Raw genomic sequence first — 27,934 nt, 5'->3', positions numbered from 1 at the left:
TATCAGGCAGTATTGACTGTTGAGGCACAAAATGGTGCTAATGCATTAAGGTAGACGCTAGCTACACAACAATAGTTGTGTGATACCAAATCTTTGCAAATCTCTCCAGCACACTCAGCAGAAAGAAAGAGGAGCCTGTCTGCTGAGACATCAGAAACCTTTTTTTTTAAGTCTTAAAAATAGACAGTAATTACATTTCAGCAGAGAATTAAAAATAAATGATTTCTACTTTATCAATGGAGCCGTAGCTCCCTGCCTCTCTGCATGGCTCTGTGCTGTATATTTAAGCTGCAGCAGAAACCAATAGCTTCATTTGATCTGATTTTTCTTTCACAAATACCAGGAGGATGCTAGTGTCATGTTAATGGAGTTTTATACAGACTGTCCAGAGAAGCTTGTAGTGTGGGGTCTCACAAAACTTCCAATGATGGATGATTAGGTTAACAATATAATGACGATTTGATGGAACACCAATGATACAGAAATGACTGGCCTTTATGTCGTTTTAATGAAAGATGTTTTCACTTGAAAAAACCTACATACATTACAGAATCATAAAATGTAATCACAATATAAGGACAGGTTCAAAAGCCACAGTGGATAAAAAAAGTATTTGAAGGCATAATGGCAAACAGTGAGAGTTAAGTCACTTGTGGTCTGTTGTAGAGTCCATTAAGATCCCGTCTCCTATAGGTCAATACAATCCAGGAAGGCCTCAGTGTCTGCTTCCTGGGTCCTGACCTCATTGGGTGGGTCTTGGGCCTCCTCCAATAGCCTTCTCTCCAGAGTGGCATCCTCTGGACTAAGCTCCTTCCCTTTGGTCAGCACATACAGGAAGTATTGGAAGCCGTCTCCGTAGCTACGGGTACATACAGACCAGCCGTAGTCATGGCGAGCGTAGAGCCGCTTCCTGAAGTGAGGCTGGGCGAAGGTTACAGACAGGAAACGACCTCCCGGTTTTAAAACACGACTGATCTGGAGAGAGAGGGGGGAGAGAGCGAGAGAGGGGAGAGAGAGTGAGAAAGAGCGAGACGCGGGGAGAGAGAGGGCAGAGAGTGTGAAAGAGAGAGAAAGAGGGGGGAGAGATGGGAGAGAAGAGAGAGAGAAAGAGAGAGAGAGAGGGGAGCGAGAGCGTGAGAGGGAAGAGAGGGGAGAGAGGATGGGGGGGGGGAAAGCGAGTGTTAGACAAGCTTATTTTAATTATATCATGAATCTTTCCTCTGTGGGTACTATCGCTAAAAGAGTGGGCAGTGGCAGTTAGGGTGGAGCAGGACTGATCTATAGACAGACTAGACCAGAGAGAGAGAGGGGTACGCTCTCATCACCGCCGTAATGACCTGAGAGAGAGGGGTGATGAGAGCATACCCTTCTCTCTCAGGTCATTATGGCGGTGATGAGAGATTACCCCTCTCTCTCAGGTCATTACGGCGGTGATGAGATTACCCCTCTCTCTCAGGTCATTACGGCGGTGATGAGAGATTACCCCTCTCTCTCAGGTCATTACGGCGGTGATGAGATTACCCCTCTCTCTCAGGTCATTACGGAGGTGATGAGAGATTACCCCTCTCTCTCAGGTCATTACGGCGGTGATGAGAGATTAGCCCTCTCTCTCAGGTCGTTACGGAGGTGATGAGAGATTAGCCCTCTCTCTCAGGTCATTACGGAGGTGATGAGAGATTAGCCCTCTCTCTCAGGTCATTACGGAGGTGATGAGAGATTAGCCCTCTCCCTCATGTCATTACGGAGGTGATGAGAGCGTCCTCATCATTATCGCTATTGTTATCATCACTATCATCATTATAATCCCTTCAGTCATCATCATCATAATCCCTTCAGTCATCATCATAATCCCTTCTGTCATCATCATCATCACCTTTCATCATCATCATAATCCCTTCAGTCATCATCATTATAATCCCTTCAGTCATCATCACCTTTCATCATCATCATAATCCCTTCAGTCATCATCATCATAATCCCTTCAGTCATCATCATCATAATCTCTTGTCATCATCATTATAATCCCTTCAGTCATCATCATCATCACCTTTTATCATCATCATAATCCCTTCAGTCATCATCATCATAATCCCTTCAGTCATCATCATCATAATCCCTTCAGTCATCATCATCATAATCCCTTCAGTCATCATCATCATCATCATCATCACCTTTCATCATCATCATAATCCTGATCGCCATTATTATTGATCACATCATCATCATCATCAACCCTTGTGTTACATTACACTGCAATGCTCCAGCTATACTGAAGCTCCACTACAGTACATGATGGTAAAAACAACACGCTCTAGGACAAAGGGCCCTTAAAGCGTGCGTGGCAGTTCACCATCAAGGATTCCAGCTTTAAGCTTGAGTAACAGGTTTCTGGATTACTCAAAACAACCCTTCTTTCTAAGCGTGGAAGGCTGCTGTGCGAGTTAGAGTATGGTTAATCTGCAGTGATCATGTATACTGTGGTGACAGTGCAACGCCCTAAGGTCGATGTCCGCCCCCGACGAAAATTAATTAGCATAATAATAATAATAAAAAAAGCTGTCAGTTTAAGATAGAGATGTCTGTTTGCATTGGATGCTTCTCAATCCACCGCATCCACATATGTAACACTTCCGCATCTGCGGGGAAAGGTGACAGAGCGGTGTTTGTCAGACCATGAGATCCTGAAAATCGGTCTTCTGACAAAATCGTCTGTAGCGTCCGAACAGTTTAGCCTCTATGGAAAGATGAGACTCTCACGAACACGGTGGTGTTCTCCGTTTTTCTCTACGACCCCCACAAGCGTCTTGGGACTCGTCTGAAGTCGGTACAGCCGATCTGCCAACTTCTATCTGTAGTGTCTGAACAGTTTGGACAACACACTAATATGACCCCTGCTGTGTGGTGAGAGACTCTCACAAACACGTATGTACATGTTGGTTGTTTTGCTTTAGGACGCCCACAGGCCTCACAAGACTCGTCTGAAGGTCCCCCGGTACCAGTTGAAAAAAGATATGGAAGTATATCTGGAGACTGTTTAGTGACAAAAATGAGGGGTTCATACATGTAAAAAAAAAAAAAAAAAAAAGATGATCCTGATCTTTCTTATATCTCTCAGATATAGGACAGTCACTTCAGAACAAACTTCCTTTAGATTTTTTTTGGGGGGACTATCTGTTGTTCCATGTAGTGAATCTGTTAATCAATGCGTTTGTATGGGCTAAAAGCAATAAGGCCAAAAATAATTGTTTATCAAATAAAATGTGTATATCTTTATTGGGATACTTCAAGGGGTCTTAAAATTGAAAATCAAATCGCGAAATGATCCTTGGTATGACCTTCTTTAAACTATTCCATATAGCTTAGTAGTACCCCAACGAGAGAAGGTTAACCAAACTTCAGAAGATAATTTAATATGTGCAGATCAATACATTTACAGTCCTCGCAGATTCTGTGTTGCCCTATTCATCAGCCTCCACTGTGCTCACGTGTGAGGATGCAACTTACCGTAGAAAGAAATACATTGTAGTGTCATGTCCAGTATGGGATGGTGAAGCAGTTCAGTGACAGGGCTCTAGGGATAACACAAGCCCCAACTGTGCTCACGTGTGATGATAAAACATAACCTATTGCAATGTATTGCCATGCAACACGGCGTAGTGTACATTATGGTATGGCAGTGCAGTTTAGTGCCAGGTCCTTGAAGATCCTCTATGGAGCTCACATGAAATAAAGTAATTTAATCCAACGTAATGCAATGTCTTGCAAGATGGTGTAGTGAACGATAGGTACGTCTGTGCAGAGAGAGGGCATGAGAGAGAGGGGCACTGGGAGAGGAGAAATGAGTAGAAGAGAAGAGGAGAATAGAGGAGAGAAGAGGAGAAGAGATAAGGAGAAGAGATGAGAAGAGGAGAAGAGAGGAGAGAAGAGGAGAATAGATGAGAAGAGGAGAAAAGAGGAGAGGAGAAGAGATGAGAAGAGGAGAAGAGAGGAGAGAAGAGGAGAAGAGATGAGAAGAGGAGAAAAGAGGAGAGGAGAAGAGATGAGAAGAGAAGAGATGAGAAGAGGAGAAGAGAGGAGAAGAGGAGAAGAGATGAGAAGAGGAGAAGAGAAGAGGAGAAGAGAAGAGAGGAGAGGGGAGGAGGAGTATCTCACCCTCTCACATGATCCATATCCACCAGCTAGCAGGATACACATTAATTATTAACAAACTACTGTGACAGAGAGAGACATAGGAAAGAGAGAGAGACAGACAGAGAGAGAGACAGAGAGAGACAGAGGGAGAGAGAGAGAGAGAGAGAGAGAGAGAGAGAGAGAGAAAAGAGAGAGAGAGAGAGAGAGAGAGAGAGAGACAGACAGAGAGAGAGAGAGAGAGAGACAGACAGAGAGAGGAAAGAGAGAGACAGAGAGAGAGAGAGAGAGGAAAGAGAGAGAGAGAGAGACAGACAGAGAGAGCAGTGGGATAAAAGAGAACGGGAGAAAAGAGGGGAAGATAACAGGAAGATAAATAGCAGAAGGAAGGGAGGAAGATAGAAAGGTGTTTTGCCTTCCTCTAGTTCTTGTGTCGGAGGTAAAAAGGGATTTGTAAAACTGGTGAAAAAATGCACTCAATTAAAAACAAATATATATATAAATGTTTCCTTCAAATATTCCTTTAATGTTTTATCACGGTGGTCTGAAAACAAAAGGGATGAAACGTATGTCCATGCATAGTTAGATACTGACAGTTGGAAACACTCTTGGGTATCATATTCTTGGCAGTGAACATGGCTGTGAGTTCATTGCTTAACAACCCCAGGGAGTCATTTCGTGCATTTGATGACAAACAGGAGACGGTCATGAGTCTAAAGTTAAAGGTTGCATCTCAATAGTCTAAAATTAAAGGGTGCATCTCAATAGTCTAAAGTTAAAGGCTGCATCTCAATAGTCTAAAATTAAAGGGTGCATCTCAATAGTCTGAAATGAAAGGGTGCATCTCAATAGTCTAAAGTTAAAGGTTGCATCTCAATAGTCTAAAGTTAAAGGGTGTATCTCAATAGTCTAAAGTTAAAGGTTGCATCTCAATAGTCTAAAGTTAAAGTTTGCATCTCAATAGTCTAAAGTTAAAGAGTGTATCTCAATAGTCTAAAGTTAAAGGTTTCATCTCAATAGTCTAAGGTTAAGGGGTGCATCTCAATAGTCTAAAGTGGCTTCCTCTACTTATCTCCTTTCCTTCCGTTCTCACCGACGTGGAAGAGTTGGGCAGGTGAAAGCAAGACTCCTTCCCTATTGATCCCCCCAAATCCCTGGGGTTACTCCCTGTGTATAGCTTCAATCCCTGGTGTTATGGTACTGGTACTCCCTGTGTATAGCTTCAATCCCTGGTGTTATGGTACTGGTACTCCCTGTGTATAGCTTCAATCCCTGGTGTTATGGTACTGGTACTCCCTGCATATAGCTTCAATCCCTGGTGTTTTCAAATGAGAGCAGGTGAATGAAAGAAGATAAGAAGAGGAAGCCATTTTAGACTATTGAGATGATGCCGAAACGAAAGAGGATAAGAAGAGGAAGCCATTTTAGACTATTGAGATGATGCCGAAACGTTGGTGTTTTTTACCCAATAAATGACTGGGAGGTTATACATATGGAGTGTGCAACTCTCTTTATTTTTATAGCTTACAGTTTATTCGCTGTTAGTCAGCACCTATACACTAAATAATGTTCTCTGGGTGAGCGCCAGCTCATGCTTTTTATTAGAATATTGAGATGAACCATTACTGTGAATGCATCACTGTGTCCTTACACATTATTCATATCACTGAGATGAATGTGTCCCATTTACAGGGCTTGTATGACCCAGGGGCTCAGCACTTAGCATGCTTATGTCACCATAACACATATAGAGGCACACGTCACAGTTAACTGCCATTGGCACCAATGGCACAATTGTGATTAGTGCAAAAGTAACTCATCTAAAACATAGCGTTGAATGCAGTGATGAGTAACGAATGCGGTGACGTAAGTTTGATGATGTGCGTTTGTATGTGTGTGTGTGTGTGGTGGGTTATTGGGGCTTAGTGTGCAGTAATTCCTCCTCTCTGTTAATTAGATTGTTTTGGGTTAATTGCCTCATTGCCAACTGCTAAGACTGCATGCAAAGGGAAGTGTCTCCCCTCCACCACACACACACACACACACACACACACACACACACACACACACACACACACACACACACACACACCAAAGGGATTTAAATGTTCTAAATAATAATAACATGGGAATGGATGAGAGAGATGGGCGGAGACAACAAAGAGTATTTGCAGGAATTCAGCTCAAGTGGTGTCCTACTGTTGTGGCTCATTGTGAGATCATAGACAGGAACAACACTTTTGTGATCTAGTGAAAACTTGCTCCTGCTCCTAGAGCGGAGAGACTGCACCAGCTGCTTTTACCCGCTTGTTGCTTTGAAATACAAGGAAGAGTTACTCATTTCAAATGAACAGTGAAACACAAATTTCTCAAAATCAAATCACATCTAGTTTTATTTGCCGAACACAACACGTGTAGGTAGTAGACCTTCCAGTGAAACGCTTCCTTACAAGCTCTTTCTCAACGATGCAGAGTTAAATAAGAAACATAAAACACATATAAGAAATAAAACACAGGAATGAAGCTATATACTGTACAAGGAGTAGCAGTACCATGATAATAGCATGAACGTTCTGTACAAAAAAAAAGTTTAGATAAACAAGTCCTTCCACCTCAAATGCACAAGAAAGAGGATTTCATCACCTACCGTCAGATTGTTCTGAAATCGTTTCTGTAGCCTGAAACATAATTTTGTTAAAATATAATTTAATCTCTGAGAAATTAAGCTTCAACCTTTGTAATGTATTCCCTGTGTACCTGGTGATGTTTTTTTCTGCTATTGGTTTTCTACCCAAATTTGCAAAGAAAATGTTGTGCTCCATTTAATAAACACAAGAGACCAGAAAAAATTGATAAAAGGGTGTGGTGGCAGTAGCAGGAACAGCGGCATCTGGTGGGAAAAACTTGGTACTGTCACACAAATGTATGGTATAGAATGCAAGTGACTTCAACGTCTAATTTCTCTGAACATGGGGAAAGAAACATCACCAGAATCACAGGGAATACATTACAAAGGATGAAGAAGCAATACTCCAAGCCGCAGCTCTATACTACAGACATAGAGAACTGATACTGGTTGTTGGAGTGTGGGGGGTCTGTGGGTGGTTACTTATAATTTTATTGGATTCCTCGTCTAACTCATTGTTAGGAAGAATTTTGGCCCAATCGGATGTAAGGTACTATATTTATTGAAGATTATATGAATCCTATAAATTAAAATGGCCAATTGGGGTGCAATCAATAAGCTTAAATCCTCAGAGATCAAATTATATTTCAACAACATTTCAGGAATGTTAATCTTATGTGTTTCTAACTACAGAAATGATTTCAGAACAATCTGAGATGGTGGGTGACATGGCTTGCTGAAATAACATGGAATGACCCAAACACAAAAAAAGTGTCACTAAGTAGCAAAGTTGGGTCGGTGCTCGTAAGATGGCAACCTTTTGCGCCATCCTGGGTGACTTCCTGATATCAATGCATGATTTTAAGAGGAAGAGATGCTTATCTCATATTACGGTTCCATGGAGGCCACTGCTGTGTGTGTGTGAATAACACTGACACTAACACACACACCAGTGGCCTCCGCCTCCATGGAACCATAATATGATATTTGCATGAAATCTCTTCCTCTTAAAATCATGCATTGATATACACACACAAAAACTATACTCCCCTCTACACACACAGACAAGTGGGGACATTTCGCCGGTCCCCACAAGGGAAAATGCTTTTTTAGGCTTATGGGTTAGGTTTAGGGTTACAATGAAACCAAACCACCCACCCACCCACCCATCCACACCCACACAACTTCCTCTCCATCACAACATCCTGTGTATGATTATGATGAGGCACCTGTTGCAAGCAGCTGTATCTAGGACAGCACTTCATATCAACGTAGTATGTGTGTGTGTGACTCACTCCACTTAAAAGACCAAGTATCCATCAAGCTTGCCAGGGAGTGTGTGTGTGTGTGTGTGTGTGTGTGAGTGTGTGCGTGTGATGTCATGGTTTGTCATGGTGTTCTGCTGGGAGTAGTGAGTGGTTATATCACAGTACTTCTGAACCATTAACAAAGCCTACATCCCAAATAGCACTCTATTCCCTATGTAGCACACTTTTTTTGGACCAGGGACCATAGTGAAATATAGGGACTAGAGTGCCATTTAGGATACAGATTAAAGCAAGCCATTGGAATTAGCCATCCATACCAAAACTATTCTAGTCAGTATAGGATGAAGTTGCCCTTATAAGCTGATCCAAAGATCAATATTGCTTCTCCATCCCTAATGGTAAAAGTTTAGGATGAGGATAATAAGCTGATCCTAGATCTGTGCCTATGGGCAACAAACTGGAGCAAAGTGTTAATCAGGAAACAACTCATTTGATCCCTCCCCCCCAGTGGTTTAGAGGAAGCCTGCAGGTCTAGCTGTCAGAGTAATGGGACAGTTTAATTCAGTCCCCCCTTTAAAACATGGACATTCTGAGTACAGTCCATTTCCTCCCTCTACTCTGCAGTTCCCGTTCCATTAGTTTTGTTTAACTTTTGTCGTTTTTTTGCCATGCCATTTTAAACTATCTCTCTGCCAAATGTGCTTTGAGCCAAAGTTACAGAACAGCATTACTTTCTTAATTGAAACAGTATATTACCATTTAATCCAGAGTTCTGCAGTTCTCAACAGCTTTGTATTAGTTTCATAGAAAGAGCAGGAGAGGGTTTGTGTGAAGGGAACACACTCACTGTGTGAACCTACAATATAATCATCTCGCTATAATAACCCTCTATCATAGCTTGTCCCCATATACTCTCTACTTCTCGGTACAGACTGCAGGCTTCTGAAGGTCAGTGACGTAAATATGACACGCCCTTGCTTCTTCTGTCTCTCTCTCCTTTCCAGGTAAGTGTCCTCAAAGGATTTGCTCTTACCATTCACCTCTCCACTCCTCTCATCCGTCATTCTGTGCTCCCTCTGCTCAGCGATGGCCTCAGGATGGTCAAGATGCTTCCCTCTGCTCAGCGATGGCCTCAGGATAGTCAAGATGCTTCTAACAAACTCTGGTTATATGAGGACGAAGTACTGTGTGCCCTTATCCAAGAATACTGACATAGTATCACACAAACACGCACGCAAACACACACACACACACACACACACACACACACACACACACACACACACACACACACACACACACCACACACACGTCAGGTCAGAAGACCTCTTTCACAAGGAAGACCTGGCAAAGAAGGGCAGCTCAGTACATAGATGATAGATGGATGATTCATGGCAGGTGATCCACCAGGAATTGATCTTGCTTTAGTCTCTCCACTGTTATCATATGAAAGGAAGGAGACAATGGGAGGAAGCCACATTCTCTGTTACAGTATTGGGATTAGGGCTGGGAACTGCCAGAGACATCACCATTCCATATCACCATACCAAGGTGCCGATACGATATGTATTCCATTTCTCACTATTCTATTTGTATTGTGATTCTCATGATTCTATATGTATTGTGATTATGATTTTATATATATTGTGATTCTCATTATTCTATATGTATTGTGATACTCATTATTCTATATGTATTGTGATTCTCATGATTCTATATGTATTGTGATTCTCACGATTCTATATGTATTGTGATTCTCATGATTCTATATGTATTGTGATTCTCAATGTATTGTGATTCTCATGATTCTATATGAATTGTGATTCTCATGATTCTATATATATTGTGATTCTCACGATTGCTCACCATATGTCTGCTGCAGAGAGACAAGAGAGAGCCATGAGAAAACAAGTTTTGATCAGTCATGGAAATAAAAGTGCTGAAAACCAATTTTCTCCTTATTTAAAAAGAAGATGGACAACAAGCTAGTCAACTAGCACAAAAATAATGTTGTGATATTGTCAAACCGATACTTGAGATGAACCCACATATCAGTATGTCTGTTCTAGACTAATGGTGGAGCTGCAGTGTTTGGGACAGGACTTAACGAGCAGAAGACAGAGGAGTGTGTGTGTGTGTGTGCAGGTTTCTCCCTCCCCTCTGTGTGAGTACAGGGCTGATAAGTGGGTAGCAACACAACAGCCCAGCGCTATCTCTGGACAACAGGCCTGGACGGACCACAGCACACTGTCTGCTTCAGGGGGCCGGCTTACACACACACACAGACAGACGAATGCACGCACGCACGCACACAAGCTCGTGCGTGCACACACGATTGCACACACACACATACACACACGCTAACACACACACTAAGAGGCTGTAAGATTTTATTTCGGTCATAGTTTTCTCTATTCTCTCTATTTTGCTCTATAGCTCTTTTGAAACCCTTCCACTCCCTCTCTTCCTCTCCCTCTCTCCCTCTCTTCCTCTCTTCCACTCCCTCTCTCCCTCTCCCTCTCCCTCTCTTCCTTTCTTCCACTCCCTCTCTCCCTCTCTTCCTCTCCCCCTCTTCCTCTCTTCCACTCCCTCTCTCCCTCTCTTCCACTCCCTCTCTCCCTCTCTTCCTCTCCCTCTCTTCCACTCCCTCTCTCCCTCTCCCTCTCTTCCTCTCCCTCTCCCTCTCTTCCACTCCCTCTCTTCCTCTCCCTCTCCCTCTCTTCCACTTCCTCTCTTCCACTCCCTCTCTTCCTCTCCCTCTCTTCCACTCCCTCTCCCTCTCTTCCTCTCCCTCTCTCTCTTCCACTCCCTCTCTTCCTCTCCCTCTCCATCTCTTCCTCTCTTCCTCTCCCTCTCTTCCTCTCCCTCTCCCCTCCCTCTCTTCCACTCCCTCTCTTCCTCTCCCTCTCCCTCTCTTCCTCGCTTCCTCTCTTCCACTCCCTCTCCCTCTCTTCCACTCCCTCTCTTTCTCTCCCTCTCCCCCTCCCTCTCTTCCACTCCCTCTCTTCCTCTCCCTCTCTTCCTCTCCCTCTCTTCCTCTCCCTCTCTTCCACTCCCTCTCTTCCTCTCCCTCTCTTCCTCTCTCCCTGTCCCTCTCTCCCTTTCCCTCCATCTCTCCATCTCTCCCTCTCTTCCTCTCCCTCCCTCTCTTCCACTCCCTCTCTTCCTCTCCCTCTCTTCCTCGCTCCTCTCTTCCACTCCCTCTCTTCCTCTCCCTCTCTCCCTCTCCCTCTCACTCTCTTCCACTCCCTCTCTTCCTCTCCCTCTCTTCCTCTCTCCCTGTCCCTCTCTCCCTTTCCCTCCCTCTCCCTCTTTTCCTCTCCCTCTCTTCCACTTCCTCTCTTCCACTCCCTCTCTCCCTCTCCCTCTCCCTCTCTTCCACTCCCTCTCTTCCTCTCCCTCTCTTCCACTCCCTCTTCCTCTCCCTCTCTTCCTCTCCCTCTTCCTTTCTTCCACTCCATCTCTTCCTCTCTTCTACTCCCTCTCTTCCACTCCCTCTCTTCCTCTCTCCCTGTCCATCTCTTCCACTTCATCTCTTCCTCTCCCTCTCCTCCTCTCCCTCTCCATCTCTTCCTCTCCCTCTCTTCCTCTCCCCCTCTCCCTCTCTTCCTCTCCCTCTCTTCCTCTCTCTCTCTTCCTCTCCCTCTCTTCCTCTCCCTCTCTCCCTGTCCCTCTCTTCCTCTCCCTCACTTCCTCTCCCTCTCTTCCTCTCCCTCTCTTCCACTTCCTCTCTTCCACACTTCCTCTCCTTCTCTTCCTCTCTCTATCTCCGCAGACACCCTTGCTACAAAACATGAATTTTAAATCAACTGCTTTTTTCCTGCTTCACCTCACCCATAGCCTGCAGCGAGGCACATGGAAGGCAGAAAACTTGTAAACATCGCAGGGAGAGTGAACATGAGAATGAGAGGGAGAGAGAGAGCGGGAGGGAGAGGGAGGGAGGGAGAGAGAGAGATAGCGAGAGAGAGAGAGAGAGGGAGGGAGGGAGGGAGGGAGGGAGAGAGAGAGAGAGAGAGAGAGAGAGGGAGGGAGAGAGAGAGAGAGAGAAAGAGAGAGAGAAAGAGGAAGGGAGAGAGGGATAGAGTGGGAAAGATAGAGAGGCAGGGAGGGAGGGAGGGAGGGAGAGAGGGCGGGAGGGAGGGAGAGGGATAGAGTTTGAGAGAGAGTGAGAGAGAGAGAGAGAGCGAGAGTGAGGGAGAGAGTGAGGGACAGAAAGGAAGGGAGAGTGAGGGTCTCGGCGGCAGCCTCCTAACGAGGTAGATCTACTCTTCCCTCCAGGGGCAGGTAACAGCCTGCATTGTTTCCCCTTCATCCTTCTCTCCTTGTTTCATCCCTCCATCCCGCTCTCCTTCTCTCCCTCTCTTCCCCCACTCGGGACTTAAAGGGCCCAGTGTGCAAACGCTAAGCCACCATCTGCACTGTGGAGAGAGATGACTAATGTGTGTGTGTGTGTGTGTGTGTGTGTGTGTGTGCGCGCATTTGCACAGGCTGACAACATAACAATCATCTAATGACAAGACACCTACTATACAGTCCACTGGGTTTGTTTGGAAGCCGGAACAGAAATACCTACAGTAGTTGTTGTCAGCAGCCACCCGTTACGATCTGTCCTATATTCCCCAGTCTCCTTCTCTCCACAACCTGGCCACGGTACACACTGCCCATCTCACAGGGTGTGTGTGTGTGTGTGTGTGTGTGTGAGAGAGAGATAAAGGGCCCAGGTCTGTGTGTGAGCTACCATTCCTACACCTCCCACCCATCCCTCTCTCTGCCCACAAGCCTCTCACCAGAATTCTACATCACAGAGACGGCTTATCCATGTCGGCCTCTCAAGCACCAGGTGTGGGTCTAGAATATATGCACACGACAAAGAGATAGAACGTGTGTTTCTACATGTGTGGCCAGATAGAGGAAAAGGACAGGATATCTACATAAAGAACACACAGTATATAGAATCAGAATAGTATGTTGCTATGTACAGTGAACTCCTGCGATCTCTTCGAAAAGCGCAATGCGGTTTCACCAGTCCCAAATATCCCCAACATTTATTTTTGTTTTTCATTTTGCTTACTTAGGATATTTGCACGCTCCGCATAAGTGCACACTCTCACTATAGACCCAAGCCACTGCATTTACCAGGAGTGGACTGTGCATTGCTACCGTATAACTAGTCTCGTACATAGTGTGCTCTGTGGCAGGCAGGCAGCGGTAGGTAGCAGCAGTGTTGGTTAGTTGGGTGGGCTTGTTTATGTCTCTGGTGGCTGAGCAGATAACATCCAGGATTCAGCACGCATCACATCGCTCGCTCGCTCTCACATTGGGAGTTACTATGGAGACGGAAGTTTGGAGCGTATCTAGGTCACGGTGCCACACCGCTCCAAACAAAAACAACACGCAGCAGAAAGTTCACCCGTGTTCGCTCTCTGTCGATATGGTCATTTTCAGATAATATTAGATAAAATATCCTTTGAGCTGACCTTTGACCCCTGTAATGTTGAAAGGGGAAACGGAGGGAAAGACTTGAATAATCAACAAGGAAATGATCTGACTCAATAATAAATGAGACTGCATTTATGTACTGCAACTTTCATCAGATCTTACAGCATATCCCACTGTTGTGAGGTAATACATCCTATTCCCTAATGGGTGAATCCTAACTTCAAAGTAGTCACATTTTCACTTTGTCTCCCATTGACATCAATGCTTGACTAAGTGAAAATGTGACTTGAGTCGAAGTAAGGATTCACCCCTAATAATGCTCTGCACCCCTTAACAACCATATGTGGTGATGCTCTGATTGTAGCCATTTTGTGCCAAAATTCCCTCCATACAGTGCCTCAGAAAGTATTCAAACCCCTTGACTTTTTCCACATTTTGTTGTGTTACAGCCTGAATTTAAAATGGATTAAATTGTCACTAGGGCTGTGGCGGTCACGATGATTGTCAAGTAAATAACTGTCGGCCTCACGGTAATTGACCGTTAATTAACATAAACACATTTAGCATCTCCTGGCTTCCACACATCAAATCAAATCAAATTTTATTTGTCACATACACATGTTTAGCAGATGTTATTGCGGGTGTAGCGAAATGCTTGTGCTTCTAGCTCCGACAGCACAGTAATATCTAACAAGTAATATCTAACAATTACACAACATATACCCAATACACACAAATCTAGTAAGGAATGGAATTTAAGAATAGCCTACAAGCCAATGATGCAGACCTTTGGAACATCTACATTTAAAAAAGTCTAATAAATCCATGTAATATAGCCTACACATTCACAATAAATCCATGTAATATAGCCTACACATTCACAATAAATCCATGTAATATAGCCTACACATTCACAATAAAAGCCTTTTTCTCCAAACGATTTGAGGGAGTGCGCACATGCGGCTATTCTGTGTTGAGCGGTTAATAAATAATAATAATAATAATATGCCATTTAGCAGACGCTTTTATCCAAAGCGACTTACAGTCATGCGTGCATACATTTTTTTGTGTATGGGTGGTCCCGGGGATCGAACCCACTACCTTGGCGTTACAAGCGCCGTGCTCTACCAGCTGAGCTACAAAGAAATAGGTACTCCTATATGCTTAATTTAGATTTATTAATGTAACTTTAGTTGTTCTATAAACCTTGGGCTATATGTTTTGATTTTTAATACATTGTAAGGCTGCATGATGCTACTCTAATGATGATTTTTGAAAAAGGGGGTAAAATACAACAACGAAAAAAAGGTTAAAAGCTTTTGGGTCAAGGATGAAAAGCTGTAGAGATCCTCTGTATTAAAACCCACGCCTACACAAACTCAAAGGACCACAAGCTCTGAGGGAGACAAGCTGGAAAGAATATAGAGCAAAACATGACTGCTGCTGCTGATACCACAACATGCTTGGCAGCAGGCAACCATTTCAGTCGCTCTTTCTCCTTTATCCCTCCCCCTCTTCCTCTCTACAGTATCTACTGTTAGCCTATAGAACAGAGGACACTATTACATTCATCACTAGCACTTCCATATAATTAGCCATTAAGTCACTGTGTTGGGTAGAGGTACATTAGCCGCAGCTTAGCAATTACTTCATTATGCTACACTAGCCCATTTAGCAACAATTTGTAATTAGCCATTATCTATTAGCCATTAACCCTTTTAAAGACCCAGGCGGCGGTTGGAAGCAGTCTACTAGGGAATTAGGGTAGCACTTAAAAAGTAGCATTCCACCTATTGTAAAGTGTGAAATCCTAATGTAAGCTGTCACCACTTCCCTTCAAACTCTGACATTTAATTGTGATTTGGATAAAGATTGGTGAAAGTTTACTTTACCAGGTTTCTCAGGTACAGCGCCTTCGGAAAGTATTCAGACCCGTTTACTTATTCCACATTTTGTTACGTTACAGCCTTATTCTAAAATTGATTAATTTGTGTTTTTTCCTCATCAATACCCCATATTGACAAAGCAAAGATTTCTGCTAATAATAATAAATACTGAAATATCACATTTACATAAGTATTCAGACCCTTACTCAGTACTTTGTTGAAGCACTTTGGCAGCGACTACAGCCTCAAGTCTTCTTGGGTATGACGCTACAAGCTTGGCACACCTGTATTTGGGGAGTTTCTCCCATTCTTCTCTGCAGATCCTCTCAAACTCTGTCAGGTTGGATGGGGAGTGTTGCTGCACAGCTATTTTCAGGTCTCTCCAGAGATTCTGATCGGGTTCAAGTCCAGGCTCTGGCTGGGCCACTCAAGGACATTTAGAGACTTGTCCCAAAGCCACTCCTGCGTTGTCTTGGCTGTGTGCTTAGGGTCGTTGTCCTGTTGGAAGGTGAACCTTCACCCCAGTCTGAGGGCCTGAGCACTCTGGAGAATGTTTTCATAAAGGATCTCTCTGTACTTTGCTCCATTCATCTTTGCCTCAATTCTCTCCCAGTCCCTGCCGCTGAAAAACATCCCCACAGCATGATGCTGCCACGACCATGCTTCACCGTAGGGATGGTGCCAGGTTTCCTCCAGACGTGACGCTTGGCATTCAGGCCAAAGAGTTCAATATTAGTTTCATCAGACCAGAGAATCTTGTTTCTCATGGTCTGAAAGTCTTCAGATGCCTTTTGGCAAACTCCAAGCAGGCTGTCATGTGCCTTTTACTGAGGAGTGGCTTCCGTCTGGCCACTCTACCATAAAGGCCTGATTGGTGGAGTGCTGCAGAGATGGTTGTCCTTCTGGAAGGTTCTCCCATCTCCACAGAGGAACTCTAGAACTCTGTCAGAGTGACCATCGGGTTCTTGGTCACCTCCCTGACCAAGGCCCTTCTCCCCCGATTGCTCAGTTTGGCCGGGGCGGCCAGCTCTATGAAGAGTCTTGGTGGTTCCAAACTTCTTCCATTTAAGAATGACGGAGGCCACTGTGTTCTTGGGGACCTTCAATGCTGCAAAAATATTTTGGTACGCTTCCCCAGATCTGTGCCTCGACAAAATTTTGTCTCGGAGCTCTACAGACAATTCCTTCGACCTCATGGCTTGGTTTTTGAGACAGCCTATAGGGAGGAGTTCAGAGATCTGGCCGTGTGGTGCCAGGACAACAACCTCTCCCTCAACGTGACCAAGACAAAGGAGATGATTGTGGACTAAAGGAAAAAAAAGAGGACTGAGCACGCCCCCATTCTCATCGACGGGGCTGTAGTGGAACAGGTTGAGAGCTTCAAGTTCCTTGGTGTCCACATCACCAACGAACTATCATGGTCCAAACACACCAAGACAGTCGTGAAGAGGGCACGACAAAGCCTATTCCCCCTCAGGAGACTAAAAAGATTTGGCATGGGTCCTCAGATCCTCAAAAAATTCTACAGCTGCACCATCGAGAGCATCCTGACTGGTTGCATCACCGCCTGGTATGGCAACTGCTTGGCCTCTGACCGCAAGGCACTACAGAGGGTAGTGCGTACGGCCCAGTACATCACTGGGGCAAAGCTTCCTGCCATCCAGGACCTCTATACCAGGCGGTGTCAGAGGAAGGCCCTCAAAATTGTCAAAGACTCCAGCCACCCTAGTCATAGACTGTTCTCTCTGCTACCGCACGGCAAGCGGTACCGGAGTGCCAAGTCTAGGTCCAAAAGACTTCTCAACAGCTTCTACCCCCAAGCCATAAGACTCCTGAACAGCTAATCATGGCTACCCGGACTATTTGCACTGCCCCCCCACCCCATCCTTTTTACGCCGCTGCTACTCTGTTAAGTATTTATGCATAGTCACTTTAACTCTACCCACATGTACATATTACCTCAACTACCTCAACTAGCCGGTGCCCCCGCACATTGACTCTGCAACGGTACCCCCCTGTATATATAGCCTCCCTACTGTCACTTTATTTTACTGTATATATAGCCTCCCTACTGTCACTTTATTTTACTTCTGCTCTTTTTTTCTCAACACTTTTTTTGTTGTTGTTTTATTCTTACTTTTTTTGTTTAAAATAAATGCACTGTTGGTTAAGGGCTGTAAGTAAGCATTTCACTGTAATGTCTGCACCTGTTGTATTCGGCGCATGTGACCAATAAAATTTGATTTGATTTGATTTGATTTTTGCTGTGACATGCACTGTCAACTGTGAGACCGTTTATAGATAGTTGTTGTACCTTTCCAAATCATGTCCAATCAATTGAATTTACCACAGGTGGACTCCAATCAAGTTATAGAAACATCTCAAGAATGATCAATGGAAACAGGATGCACCTGAGCTCAATTTCGAGTCTCATAGCAAAGGGTCTGAATACTTATGTAAATAAGTTATTTCTGTTTTCTATTTTTAATTCATTTGGTAAAATTTCTAAAAACCTGTTTTCACTTTGTCATTATGGGGTATTGTGTGTACACTGCTGAGGATTTTTAAAAAATGTAATCCATTGTAGAATAAGGCTGTAACGTAACAACATTTGGAAAAAGTCAAGGGGTCTGAATACTTTCCGAAGGCACTGTATATCCAGGTATCTTAATGAGACTAATCTGGATAAATAAAGGTGTAATAAATTACATTTAAAAAATGAAAAAAAAGTATGGGACAAAAGTAGTTAGCTCTTCACAATGGCGCGTTGAGCCTATTCTGAAGTGTTTCACTGCCCCTTTAAATGGCACCCATGTGGAGAGGAGAGAAGAGGAGGAGAGATTTTGGCAGCAGCTGGAGAGAAGAAGGGAGGGAGGGAGGTAAAGTGGGCCAGTGTGTCTGCCAGCTCAAGGGGTCTCCTGTGGGACAGGGATGGTGACAGGGACCGGAGCAGCCCATCCACACTAAGCAGCTCTTACTAGGCCAGGAGAAGCACAGGGAAGCCCCACTGACACAGATACCCACTGATACAGGATTAGACGATTTCAACCCTCCAATGGTTATGGTTAGGATTGGGGTAGGGTAATCTGATTCTAGATCTGTTCTCACTAGGCCATGAGAAACAGAGGAAAGTGCCACAGCCAGATGTACATGGGAGTGATCACCAACTCTGGTCCTGGACAGCTCCTTCACAACATTAATCAAGGGGTGTTTCTCAAAATGCATACTACTGTGCTACGAGCACGCAAATTGGAGCACGGGAGGGTCAGAGTACGAGTCCAAAGCAAAGTATGCACTTCTTGAATGCGTACTCCGTTTGTACATATTTTAAAGCATGCATCAAAGAAATATGATGCAACCATGTAAAAAATTATGCACAATTTCTTGAAATCAATGGTGGCCATTATTTGACCTAAAGCGAGAGAAAATACACTACGACTTTGGAATGAAATGTTGCCTATTCACATCTCATATTTTGCCTGACTACAATATTTTATCTTGATATGTTAATAAATACATGCTGTGTTAATTTAGGCATGTTTACCTGCCAATAGGGCTAACCGACTAGCTACGACATATATTTGCTACTACTGTTAGCTAGCAAGATAGCCACAAAGAATTGTTAGCTAGCTACCCATGAAGAACTGACATTTACCTTGCATAACATCTTGTATCTTATTTAGTCTCTATTACCATTGTCCTGGCTGGAAGAAGGTTCAATGAATAAGTAAGTCCATAGTAAGTCAATAGGGCTAACGGGTTAGCTAGCTAGCCATGCAGAATTGGTAGCTAGCTACTCACGAAAAATGTACATCTACCTTGCATAACATTAGTTTTAGGAAATGTTTGCCTGTTTAACTAGCTGGCTAGCTAGATTATTACAATTCACATATACAGTGAGGAGAACAAGTATTTGATACACTGCCGATTTTGCAGGTTTTCCTACTTACAAAGCATGTAGAGGTCTGTAATTTTGTATCATAGGTACACTTCAACTGTGAGAGACGGAATCTAAAACAAAAATCCAGAAAATCACATTGTATGATTTTTAAGTAATTAATTTGCATTTTATTGCATGCATAAGTATTTGATACATCAGAAAAGCAGATCTTAATATTTGGTACAGAAACCTTTGTTTGCAATTACAGAGATCATACGTTTCCTGTAGGTCTTGACCAGGTTTGCACACACACTGCAGCAGGGATTTTGGCCCACTCCACCATACAGACCTTCTCAAGATCCTTCAGGTTTCGGGGCTGTCGCTGGGCAATAAGGACTTTCAGCTCCCTCCAAAGATGTTCTATTGGGTTCAGGTCTGGAGACTGGCTAGGCCACTCCAGGACCTTGAGATGCTTCTTACGGAGCCACTCCTTAGTTGCCCTGGCTGTGTGTTTCAGGTCGTTGTCATGCTGGAAGACCCAGCCACGACCCATCTTCAATGCTCTTACTGAGGGAAGGAGGTTGTTGGCCAAGATCTCACGATACATGGCCCCATCCATCCTCCCCTCAATACGGTGCAGTCGTCCTGTCCCCTTTGCAGAAAAGCATCCCCAAAGAATGATGTTTCCACTTCCATGCTTCACGGTTGGGATGGTGTTCTTGGGGTTGTACTCATCCTTCTTCTTCCTCCAAACACAGCGAGTGGAGTTTAGACCAAAAAGCTATATTTTTGTCTCATCAGACCACATGACCTTCTCCCCATTCCTCCTCTGGATCATCCAGATGGTCATTGGCAAACTTCAGACGGGCCTGGACATGCGCTGGCTTGAGCAGGGGGACCTTGCGTGCGCTGCATGATTTTAATCCATGAGGGCGTAGTGTGTTACTAATGGTTTTCTTTGAGACTGTGGTCCCAGCTCTCTTCAGGTCATTGACCAGGTCCTGCCGTGTAGTTCTGGGCTGATCCCTCACCTTCCTCATGATCATTGATGCCCCACGAGGTGAGATCTTGCAAGGAGCCCCAGACCGAGGGTGATTGACCGTCATCTTGAACTTCTTCCATTTTCTAATAATTGCGCCAACAGTTGTTGCCTTCTCACCAAGCTGCTTGCCTATTGTCCTGTAGCCCATCCCAACCTTGTGCAGGTCTACAATTTTATCCCTGATGTCCTTACACAGCTCTCTGGTCTTGGCCATTGTGGAGAGGTTGGAGTCTGTTTGATTGAGTGCGTGGACAGATGTCTTTTATACAGGTAACGAGTTCAAACAGGTGCAGTTAATACAGGTAATGAGTGGAGAACAGGAGGGCTTCTTAAAGAAAAACTAAAAGGTCTGTGAGAGCCGGAATTCTTACTGGTTGATAGGTGATCAAATACTTATGTCATGCAATAAAATGCAAATGAATTACTTAAAAATCATACAATGTGATTTTCTGGATTTTTGTTTTAGATTCCGTCTCTCACATTTGAAGTGTACCTATGATAAAAATTACAGACCTCTACATGCTTTGTAAGTAGGAAAACCTGCAAAATCGGCAGTGTATCAAATACTTGTTTTCCCCACTGTATCTAGCTGATAATTATGAAGTAAAACGTTTGCTTTGTGTATATCTTGTTTCGTCTATTGTTGCCATTGTCCTGGCTGGAAGAAGGTTCGGTGAATGGGGAGGTGCAGCGTGAGGTAATACAGAGTGTGAGTGCTTCTCAAATGTAATGTTTTATGCGTTCTCAACACTCTCAGCCTCATAAGAACGTACTCTAGAGAACATCCTCGGAGCACACACTCCCCTGTAGCTCAGTTGGTAGAGCATGGCGCTTGCAATGCCAGGGTTATGGGTTTGATTCCCACGGGGGACCAGTACATAAAATATGAAAATGTATGCACTTGCTACTGTAAGTTGCTCTGGATAAGAGTGTCTGCTAAATGAGAAAAATAAAATAAAACATTCGTGAAAATAAATAAATAATAATACAAATAAATAAATGCACTTGGAGCATGAGAGTGTGCAGCACTGTAGTATTAATATTGAGAAACACCCAAGGTCTTGATGACTGGTACTTCTCCACTAAGTTCAAGCTAAAGACACTCACCTAAAAAACATTAAAGGGTAACACTGTCAATTTTCAACCTCATATTCATTACCTCCAGCACCAAACCAGTGTTAAAAAGTTATACCCAATGACATCATCAAAAGTTAAAACATGTTAAAAACAGTGATTTTCAAACACTATGAGATTAGCAAGAAAATACCCTGCCTCTGGCTAGAAACCTGTTGCAGGTTTTGAAAATCACAGTTTTTTCCTTTTAATCCTACCCTGTGATGTAAAAATATAAAAAAAAATGATGTCACAGAGAAGCATTCTTTAGGCCCTTTTTACTTCTCTGTTTAACCACAGATCACAGAAATGCACCGTTTTCACATATGTTGACACTGGTATTGTGATGGAGATAATGAATCTGAGGTTGAAAAGTTGCAGAATTGCCCTTTAACGAAGTCTGGACTGACAAATAGGGAACTTCAAGAAAGAAAGTCACACAATCTTGTATTTCTACCTGATCCCAGTCACCGCTATGTGACTTCATGTTCATCCCCTCTCTGAGTGGCTGGGTTGAGTTCATCCCCTCTCTGAGTGGCTGGGTTGAGTTCATCCCCTCTCTGAGTGGCTGGGTTGAGTTCATCCCCTCTCTGAGTGGCTGGGTTGAGTTCATCCCCTCTCTGAGTGGCTGGGTTGAGTTCATCCCCTCTCTCAGCGGCTGGGCTGAGTTCAACCCCTCTCTGAGTGGCTGGGCTGAGTTCAACCCCTCTCTGAGTGGCTGGGAGGTGTTCATCCCCTCTCTGAGTGGCTGGGAGGTGTTCATCCCCTCTCTGAGTGGCTGGGTTCTAACAGACCAATGGGCCGCTTCCCTTCCCTCTGTTTTCAATCCACTGGAGACACAGAGAGGATGACTCATTTGGGCGGCAGGTAGCTTAGCAGGCGGCAGGCAGCATAGCAGGCGGCAGGTAGTCTAGCGGTTAGAGCGTTGGGCCAGTAACCGAAAGGTCGTTAGTTCGAATCCCTAAGCAGAAGGTCACCGTTGATAATGGCAGACCCTGGCCGTGACCCCACTCATCGAAGGTGTCTCAGTGAGAGTAAGATATGCAACAAAAAAAAAAAAACATTTCCAAATCACACATGTGTATTAATAGACACTTGTACATGTGAAATAGGACAAACATAAGCTCCCAACAACAAAGTAAAGCTGGGCTCTTTCCAATTGTATTTGTTTCCACAAACCCTTTTAATCCACTTCAACGTTACAGAGAGGCCTAGCCACTCGTGAAAACAGCAAATGAATTGTGTTTATTATGGATTTATGTCCCCCACTGCAGGTTTATATCTAAGGAGGCTAAGAGGGGTGTTCACTGCTATCCAACGGGGTGGCTAGGGAAAGCTACCCATCAAACGCTGTAAAGGCTTATCTGAGTGAGGAGAAGCGGGGCCGTTGATCAGGCTCTGCTTAGACGATGGGGCTGCAGTTACCCCGCCCTTCACTGAGGAGGAGTGACCCCACCGGAGTGTGATGTCTCAGTTGGTGGGAGCACAGGGTTGGAAGCACCAGAGGTTCCCACATGGGCCACTAGAGCTGGGCATTATGGGAAATAATTCATATCGCGATAAATAGCCTGAATTCCTGCGATAACGATAAACAGAACGATAAGTTTAGAACATTAATGTGCACCACAGTTCTTTTTTATTATACTTTAAACTACTACTACTAGTTTAATGGTTGTAGCCATCAATTGTCCCATTAACAATCACCCATATTAGCAAACTTATTAAATTTCAAACGTCACACTTCTCTAGTATAGTCTATTTATCACAATGAACGATATCAGCAAAATGCCTGCGATAAGTGCTCGGTATGGTCGGTGTCAATCATTTTCAGTTTATCTTGCCAGCTCTACAGGGGCACATATATAATTGTATTCACTTTACGGAATAAAAGTGTCTGGTACATGTATATTTCTACTGTGATATGAACCCTGAATATAACTAAAGAGGCCTCAACATTAGCTGTGGGAGCTAACAGGTTTTCAGGTCTCAGGAAAGGTTAAAGTTCACAAAACCACCTACGCTACACCTACATCCAAACCTCTCCACTTGACAATTGACTAGACTCACAGACTCAAAATGTTACCTCTCATACAGGACCCAGGAGGACTAGCAAAGCCTGAGGACGTGGGTGGACCCATTTCCACCGCTTCCACTCAGACAAAATCAGAAGCCTCTGAAGAACTAACTAAACAAACAACTTCACTAAGTTGTTCTGGAAGTTTGGGAGCAAGCAAAAGTCTGCTTCTCTGCCATATTGAGCGGTAGAGCATTCGCCAGCCCCCACACGTGTGCGTTTGACCCCGCTCAACACTCTTCCAAACACAGCCGCAACGAACGCTCACCTCGCCTGGGCTCTGAATGCACCTCTTAAACACTGCCGCGGTGCGTTCAACAACAGTATCCCACATGACTCACACTGGGACTGACCCTGATGGTTTAAGGAGCAGCAACACCAGTCAGCCGGAAAACGCAGGGAGCAGACATGGAGAACCACTCAGGACCCCTGATCAGGCAATAACGTCCCTGAGCCGACACACACATCCATGGGCAGAGAGCGTCAACAAACCAAGATTGGCCCCGGTGTCAATCATCAAGCTCACAGTCTCACTGCTTAAGTGGAGGGAGATAGGAACTGAAATGGAGCTGAAATAACTGTAGATTAAAGTAATTGGCGAGCTTTTGAGGGGAACTGACGAAGATGTAGGACAGGGGTGTCAAACTCATTCCACGAAGGGCTGAGTGTTTGCGGGATTTTGGTTTTTCCTTTCAATTAAGACCTAGACAACCAGGTGAGGGGTGTTCCTTACTAATTAGTGACCTTAATTCATCAATCAAGTACAAGAGTGGAGCGAACACCCACAGACACTCGGTCCTCTGTGGAATGAGTTTGACACGTGATGTAGGACAAAGTGTTACCAAGGCTGAGACTGGAGGATCATGAAAAACCAACTTTGCTGCATATTTTAAAAGGTAGAGTACAGAGTACGAGACAATCTAAATAAAAATAACCGACAATTAAGATTCAGAAACAAGGAGAGCAAAGCATGTCCATAAATTAGACTACAGCTACTAATATTCTAAACACGTACTGTATAAACAACTGCACTGCAAACTGTATCTAGAGAGGGAGGGAGGGTGGATAGGGAGGGAGGGAGGAAGGAAGGAAGGAAGGATGGATAGTGAGGAATGGAGGAGGGATGGATAGGGAGGGAGGGAGGGAGGGAGGGTGGATAGGGAGGGAGGGAGGGTGGATGGAAGGATAGATAGTGAGGAATGGAGGAGGGATGGATAGTGAGGAATGGAGGAGGGATGGATAGGGAGGGAGGGAGGGAGGGAGGGAGGGAGGGAGGGAGGAAGGAAGGAAGGAAGGGGGAGAGATTTAATTGAGTAGGCTTGGAGGCTTAGGACAGAGTTCTCTCTCTCTCTTTCCCTCTCATTCTCCACTGAGCCTGACAGTGGCAGACGGAGTGTGTGTGTGAGTGTTTCTGTGCCCACGTGCCTGTGCCTCTCTCTCTCTGTGTGTGTATGTGTTGGAAAGGAACAGCACTCTGCTCCCGAGGCGTACAGTAGGAGAAAGAAGGGGGGCCAGTCTAATTTGATGTTTTGTTTTCCACACAGAGAGCAATTATTTTCCTCCTGTTTGTCTGGCTGTTTTCCAGGGCTACAGTAACAGTACCGGGTCTCATATTAACTATCCTACAATGACTAGAAATACAATCCAGGAGAGACCGTAATCTCCAATTACTTCCCTAGGATTTCCAACCACTGTTAACTAAGGCCCAAACGGCCCAAAAAAGGTGGACACCTGACAACTTGGAACAAGGTAAATAAAGGTCAAAAGTGAAAGTGATTCTTTGTTTACTTACTGTATGTACCTTTATTGTAGTGTTGTCATATTTTTTTAAACTTACGTTTATTTAGTAAATATTTTCGTAACTTTTTTTTCTTTTTTTTCTGCATTGTTGGTTAAGGGCTTGTAAGTAAGCATTTCACGGTAAGGTCTACACCTTTTGTATTCGCCGCATGTGACAAATACAATTTGATTTGATTCTGATTTATTCTAGTGTTGTCACGATACCAGTATCGCGATACTACAATACCAGATTTTCCTTGGCAAAAAAAGAAAACACGCAGCAGGCTAGGCTCTATGGTCCTTTAAAACCTACTTTTGTAAAATATTTTGTGCTATAGTTTGCAAAATAAACAAATGTGACTCTGGGCGACAACATAAGGAAGGCTGTTTTTTCCAACATTAGGACTGTTTTCCTTAAGACATTTAGTCTGCTTCATGTTTTGTTTCCTTTGCTTCCTTACTTCCTAGTATCGGGATACCGGTGTCATGACAACATTACTTTATTCAACCAAGTTGGACAAGTTAAGTGAAAGCTTGTCTGTAACAGACTTTCTCAGAACCCTACTTCCCAATCTGACACAGCACCTCTGTGGTGTATAGGTGGTGCCTACCCAGTACCCTACCCTAACCCTACCCAGTGGGGCCGGGATGATACCAGTATTGCAATATTTTTTCCATGGCAAAAATGTAAACACCAAGCAGACCAAACTCTTTGGTCCTTTAAAAACCTGCTGTATGTAAAATATTGCACGCTATAGTTTGGAAAATAAATAAATAAATGTGACTGGATGTAAACATAATGATGTTTGTTTCCAACATTAGGGCAGTTTTCCTAAAGAAGTACCACGATACTAAGGAGTATGGCGATGGTGGTATAGTCCTGGCCCTGACTCAACCTCCTCCATTACTGCCTAATCATGTCGACCTCAGTTCACACCACTGGGCCAGGATGGGCTAAAGCAGGCTGCCATCTCTCTCTGATACTCCCAGTGGTTTACTATTCCAGATCTCTAACAGATTTAACAGCTATTTCTGACCCTGGGTGGGTGTGAACCGCTATGAGCCTCCAACCCAGAATCAAGGCTCTTTTCTTAGGCGTGGCGGGCTGGAAGGCGGGCAGGACGGGATTCCCACCACCACGGTAACTGGCCAAGGGAAGTATTTTCCAATCTCCAAGGGCGACGGGTGTCACGGTAACCCAGTGTCTGGATGACTGAGTAAAGCTGGTGGCTGATTGACAGGGGGCAGTAGAGGTGACACTGAGTCAAAGGGTTCTCTTGTTCCTGACGGCCGGGGTGTCTGGAGTTAACAGCTAGAGGAATGCTCCCGGTAACGGAGGAGTGAAGTGGAGTGACGTACTTCAGCATAGTGATGGATAATCAGATGAAGAATAATGAGAATGTGATTACTTAAGTCTCTCGCTGTTTCACACACACCCTCTTGTGTAATTGCCATTGACTCTTGTTTTTCAAAATATGTGTGGTTGTTGTTTTCAGTCTCTCTGTCCCACTGGTCAAAGGAAAGTGGTGAGGAAGACTATGGCTGCCATCTCGGTCTCTTCCTCCTCAAACAGGGCTCACTAAGGCCCTCTCTACAGAGCCCTGAGTTGGTACAGCCCTGAGCTGAATTCCAGTAACACTTCCAGAACATCCACAACCCCTCATCATGCTCTGTTTACAAGATGTGTGCCGAGTAGTCAGACAAAACGAGTATCGTAACGGATACGGGCAATTTTCTGGATACTTATTTTTTGTAATCATCAGCACGCATCTTTCTCATGTTAGTCAGTCAAGAGAGGTACTACTTTGCTGTCAAGCTATCAATGTGCATAGTATCTAACAAGCGGAGTGAGGGTAGGGGAAAAAAATGAAACGCAGACTGATAGCAAACTTGTCTGCTGATCACGAGTATCATCCGATCCGACTATCAACTGTCAATTTACAGATAAGAGATTAGGAATACGAGTATGTCCACGTCGGGTACTAGAGGGAGATGCATTGCATCCAATTGGAGACTTGGGCTCAGCATACCTTTTCTTTGTACAGCTCCTGTTCATTTAAATGGAGGAGATGGATATGCTAATCATAAAGTTAATGCCAGTCATAATGTTCTCCATTACCAGAGAAAGCGGGAGTAAAAAAAGCTGGAGTCGTTCGTGGTCTAAACTGTTTATCAGGGATGGGCAACTCCAGTCCTCCGGGGCCTGAGTGGTGTCACACTCTTTCCCCTATTCCTAGCAAACATAGCTGATTAAACTAATTGCATTCTAAACTGAAGATCAGTTGATTAGTTAATTATTGGGGTCAGGTGTGTTAACTGGGGCTGGGGCAAAAGTGTGACACCAATCAGGCCCCCGAGGACTGGAGCGTCCCATCCCTGGTTTATAGCTACAAATGTAATGTTGTTTCAGTGCTGCTGCTTTCCTTTGAGAGGTAGGAAATCCATAGCTCTCTGGCTGGCATCTGATTTGGCCTATGGGCAGTGACGCAACAGTGAGGGGTAAAGTAAAAATGCTGCCCTTTAGTGAAAAGTTTAAACTGTTCTCGCTCTGCCCCCCCCCCCCCCCCCCACCACCCCCACACACGCACTCTTTTCTAGCTCACTAGTCTACCACAACAGGGTATGTGCTAGAGTCAGTAGACTACTGGAAGGCACACCACCACACAAGGGATGAACTTAATACAGTTAAATGTGTTAGC

The 27,934-nt window shown here is 44.3% G+C and overlaps 1 protein-coding gene across 1 annotated transcript in view; it reads right to left on the bottom strand.

The window, feature by feature from the left end:
* Positions 1 to 141: 141 nt before the first annotated feature.
* ece2a (endothelin converting enzyme 2a) overlaps positions 142 to 27,934 on the bottom strand; it is a 156,531-nt gene continuing 128,738 nt past the window's right edge. The window contains exon 4 of the mRNA XM_084139906.1: positions 142 to 975. Within this exon, the coding sequence (XP_083996032.1) occupies positions 688 to 975 (288 nt within the window). The 3' untranslated portion in view covers positions 142 to 687. The remainder of the gene's footprint in view (positions 976 to 27,934) is intronic.

The sequence above is a fragment of the Coregonus lavaretus genome, assembly GCF_964263955.1.
Source record: "Coregonus lavaretus genome assembly, chromosome: 23".
NCBI classification, from domain to species: domain Eukaryota; kingdom Metazoa; phylum Chordata; class Actinopteri; order Salmoniformes; family Salmonidae; genus Coregonus; species Coregonus lavaretus.
The sequence above is the reverse complement of the archived record's forward strand: the minus strand, read 5'-3'. Positions and strand labels throughout refer to the sequence as shown.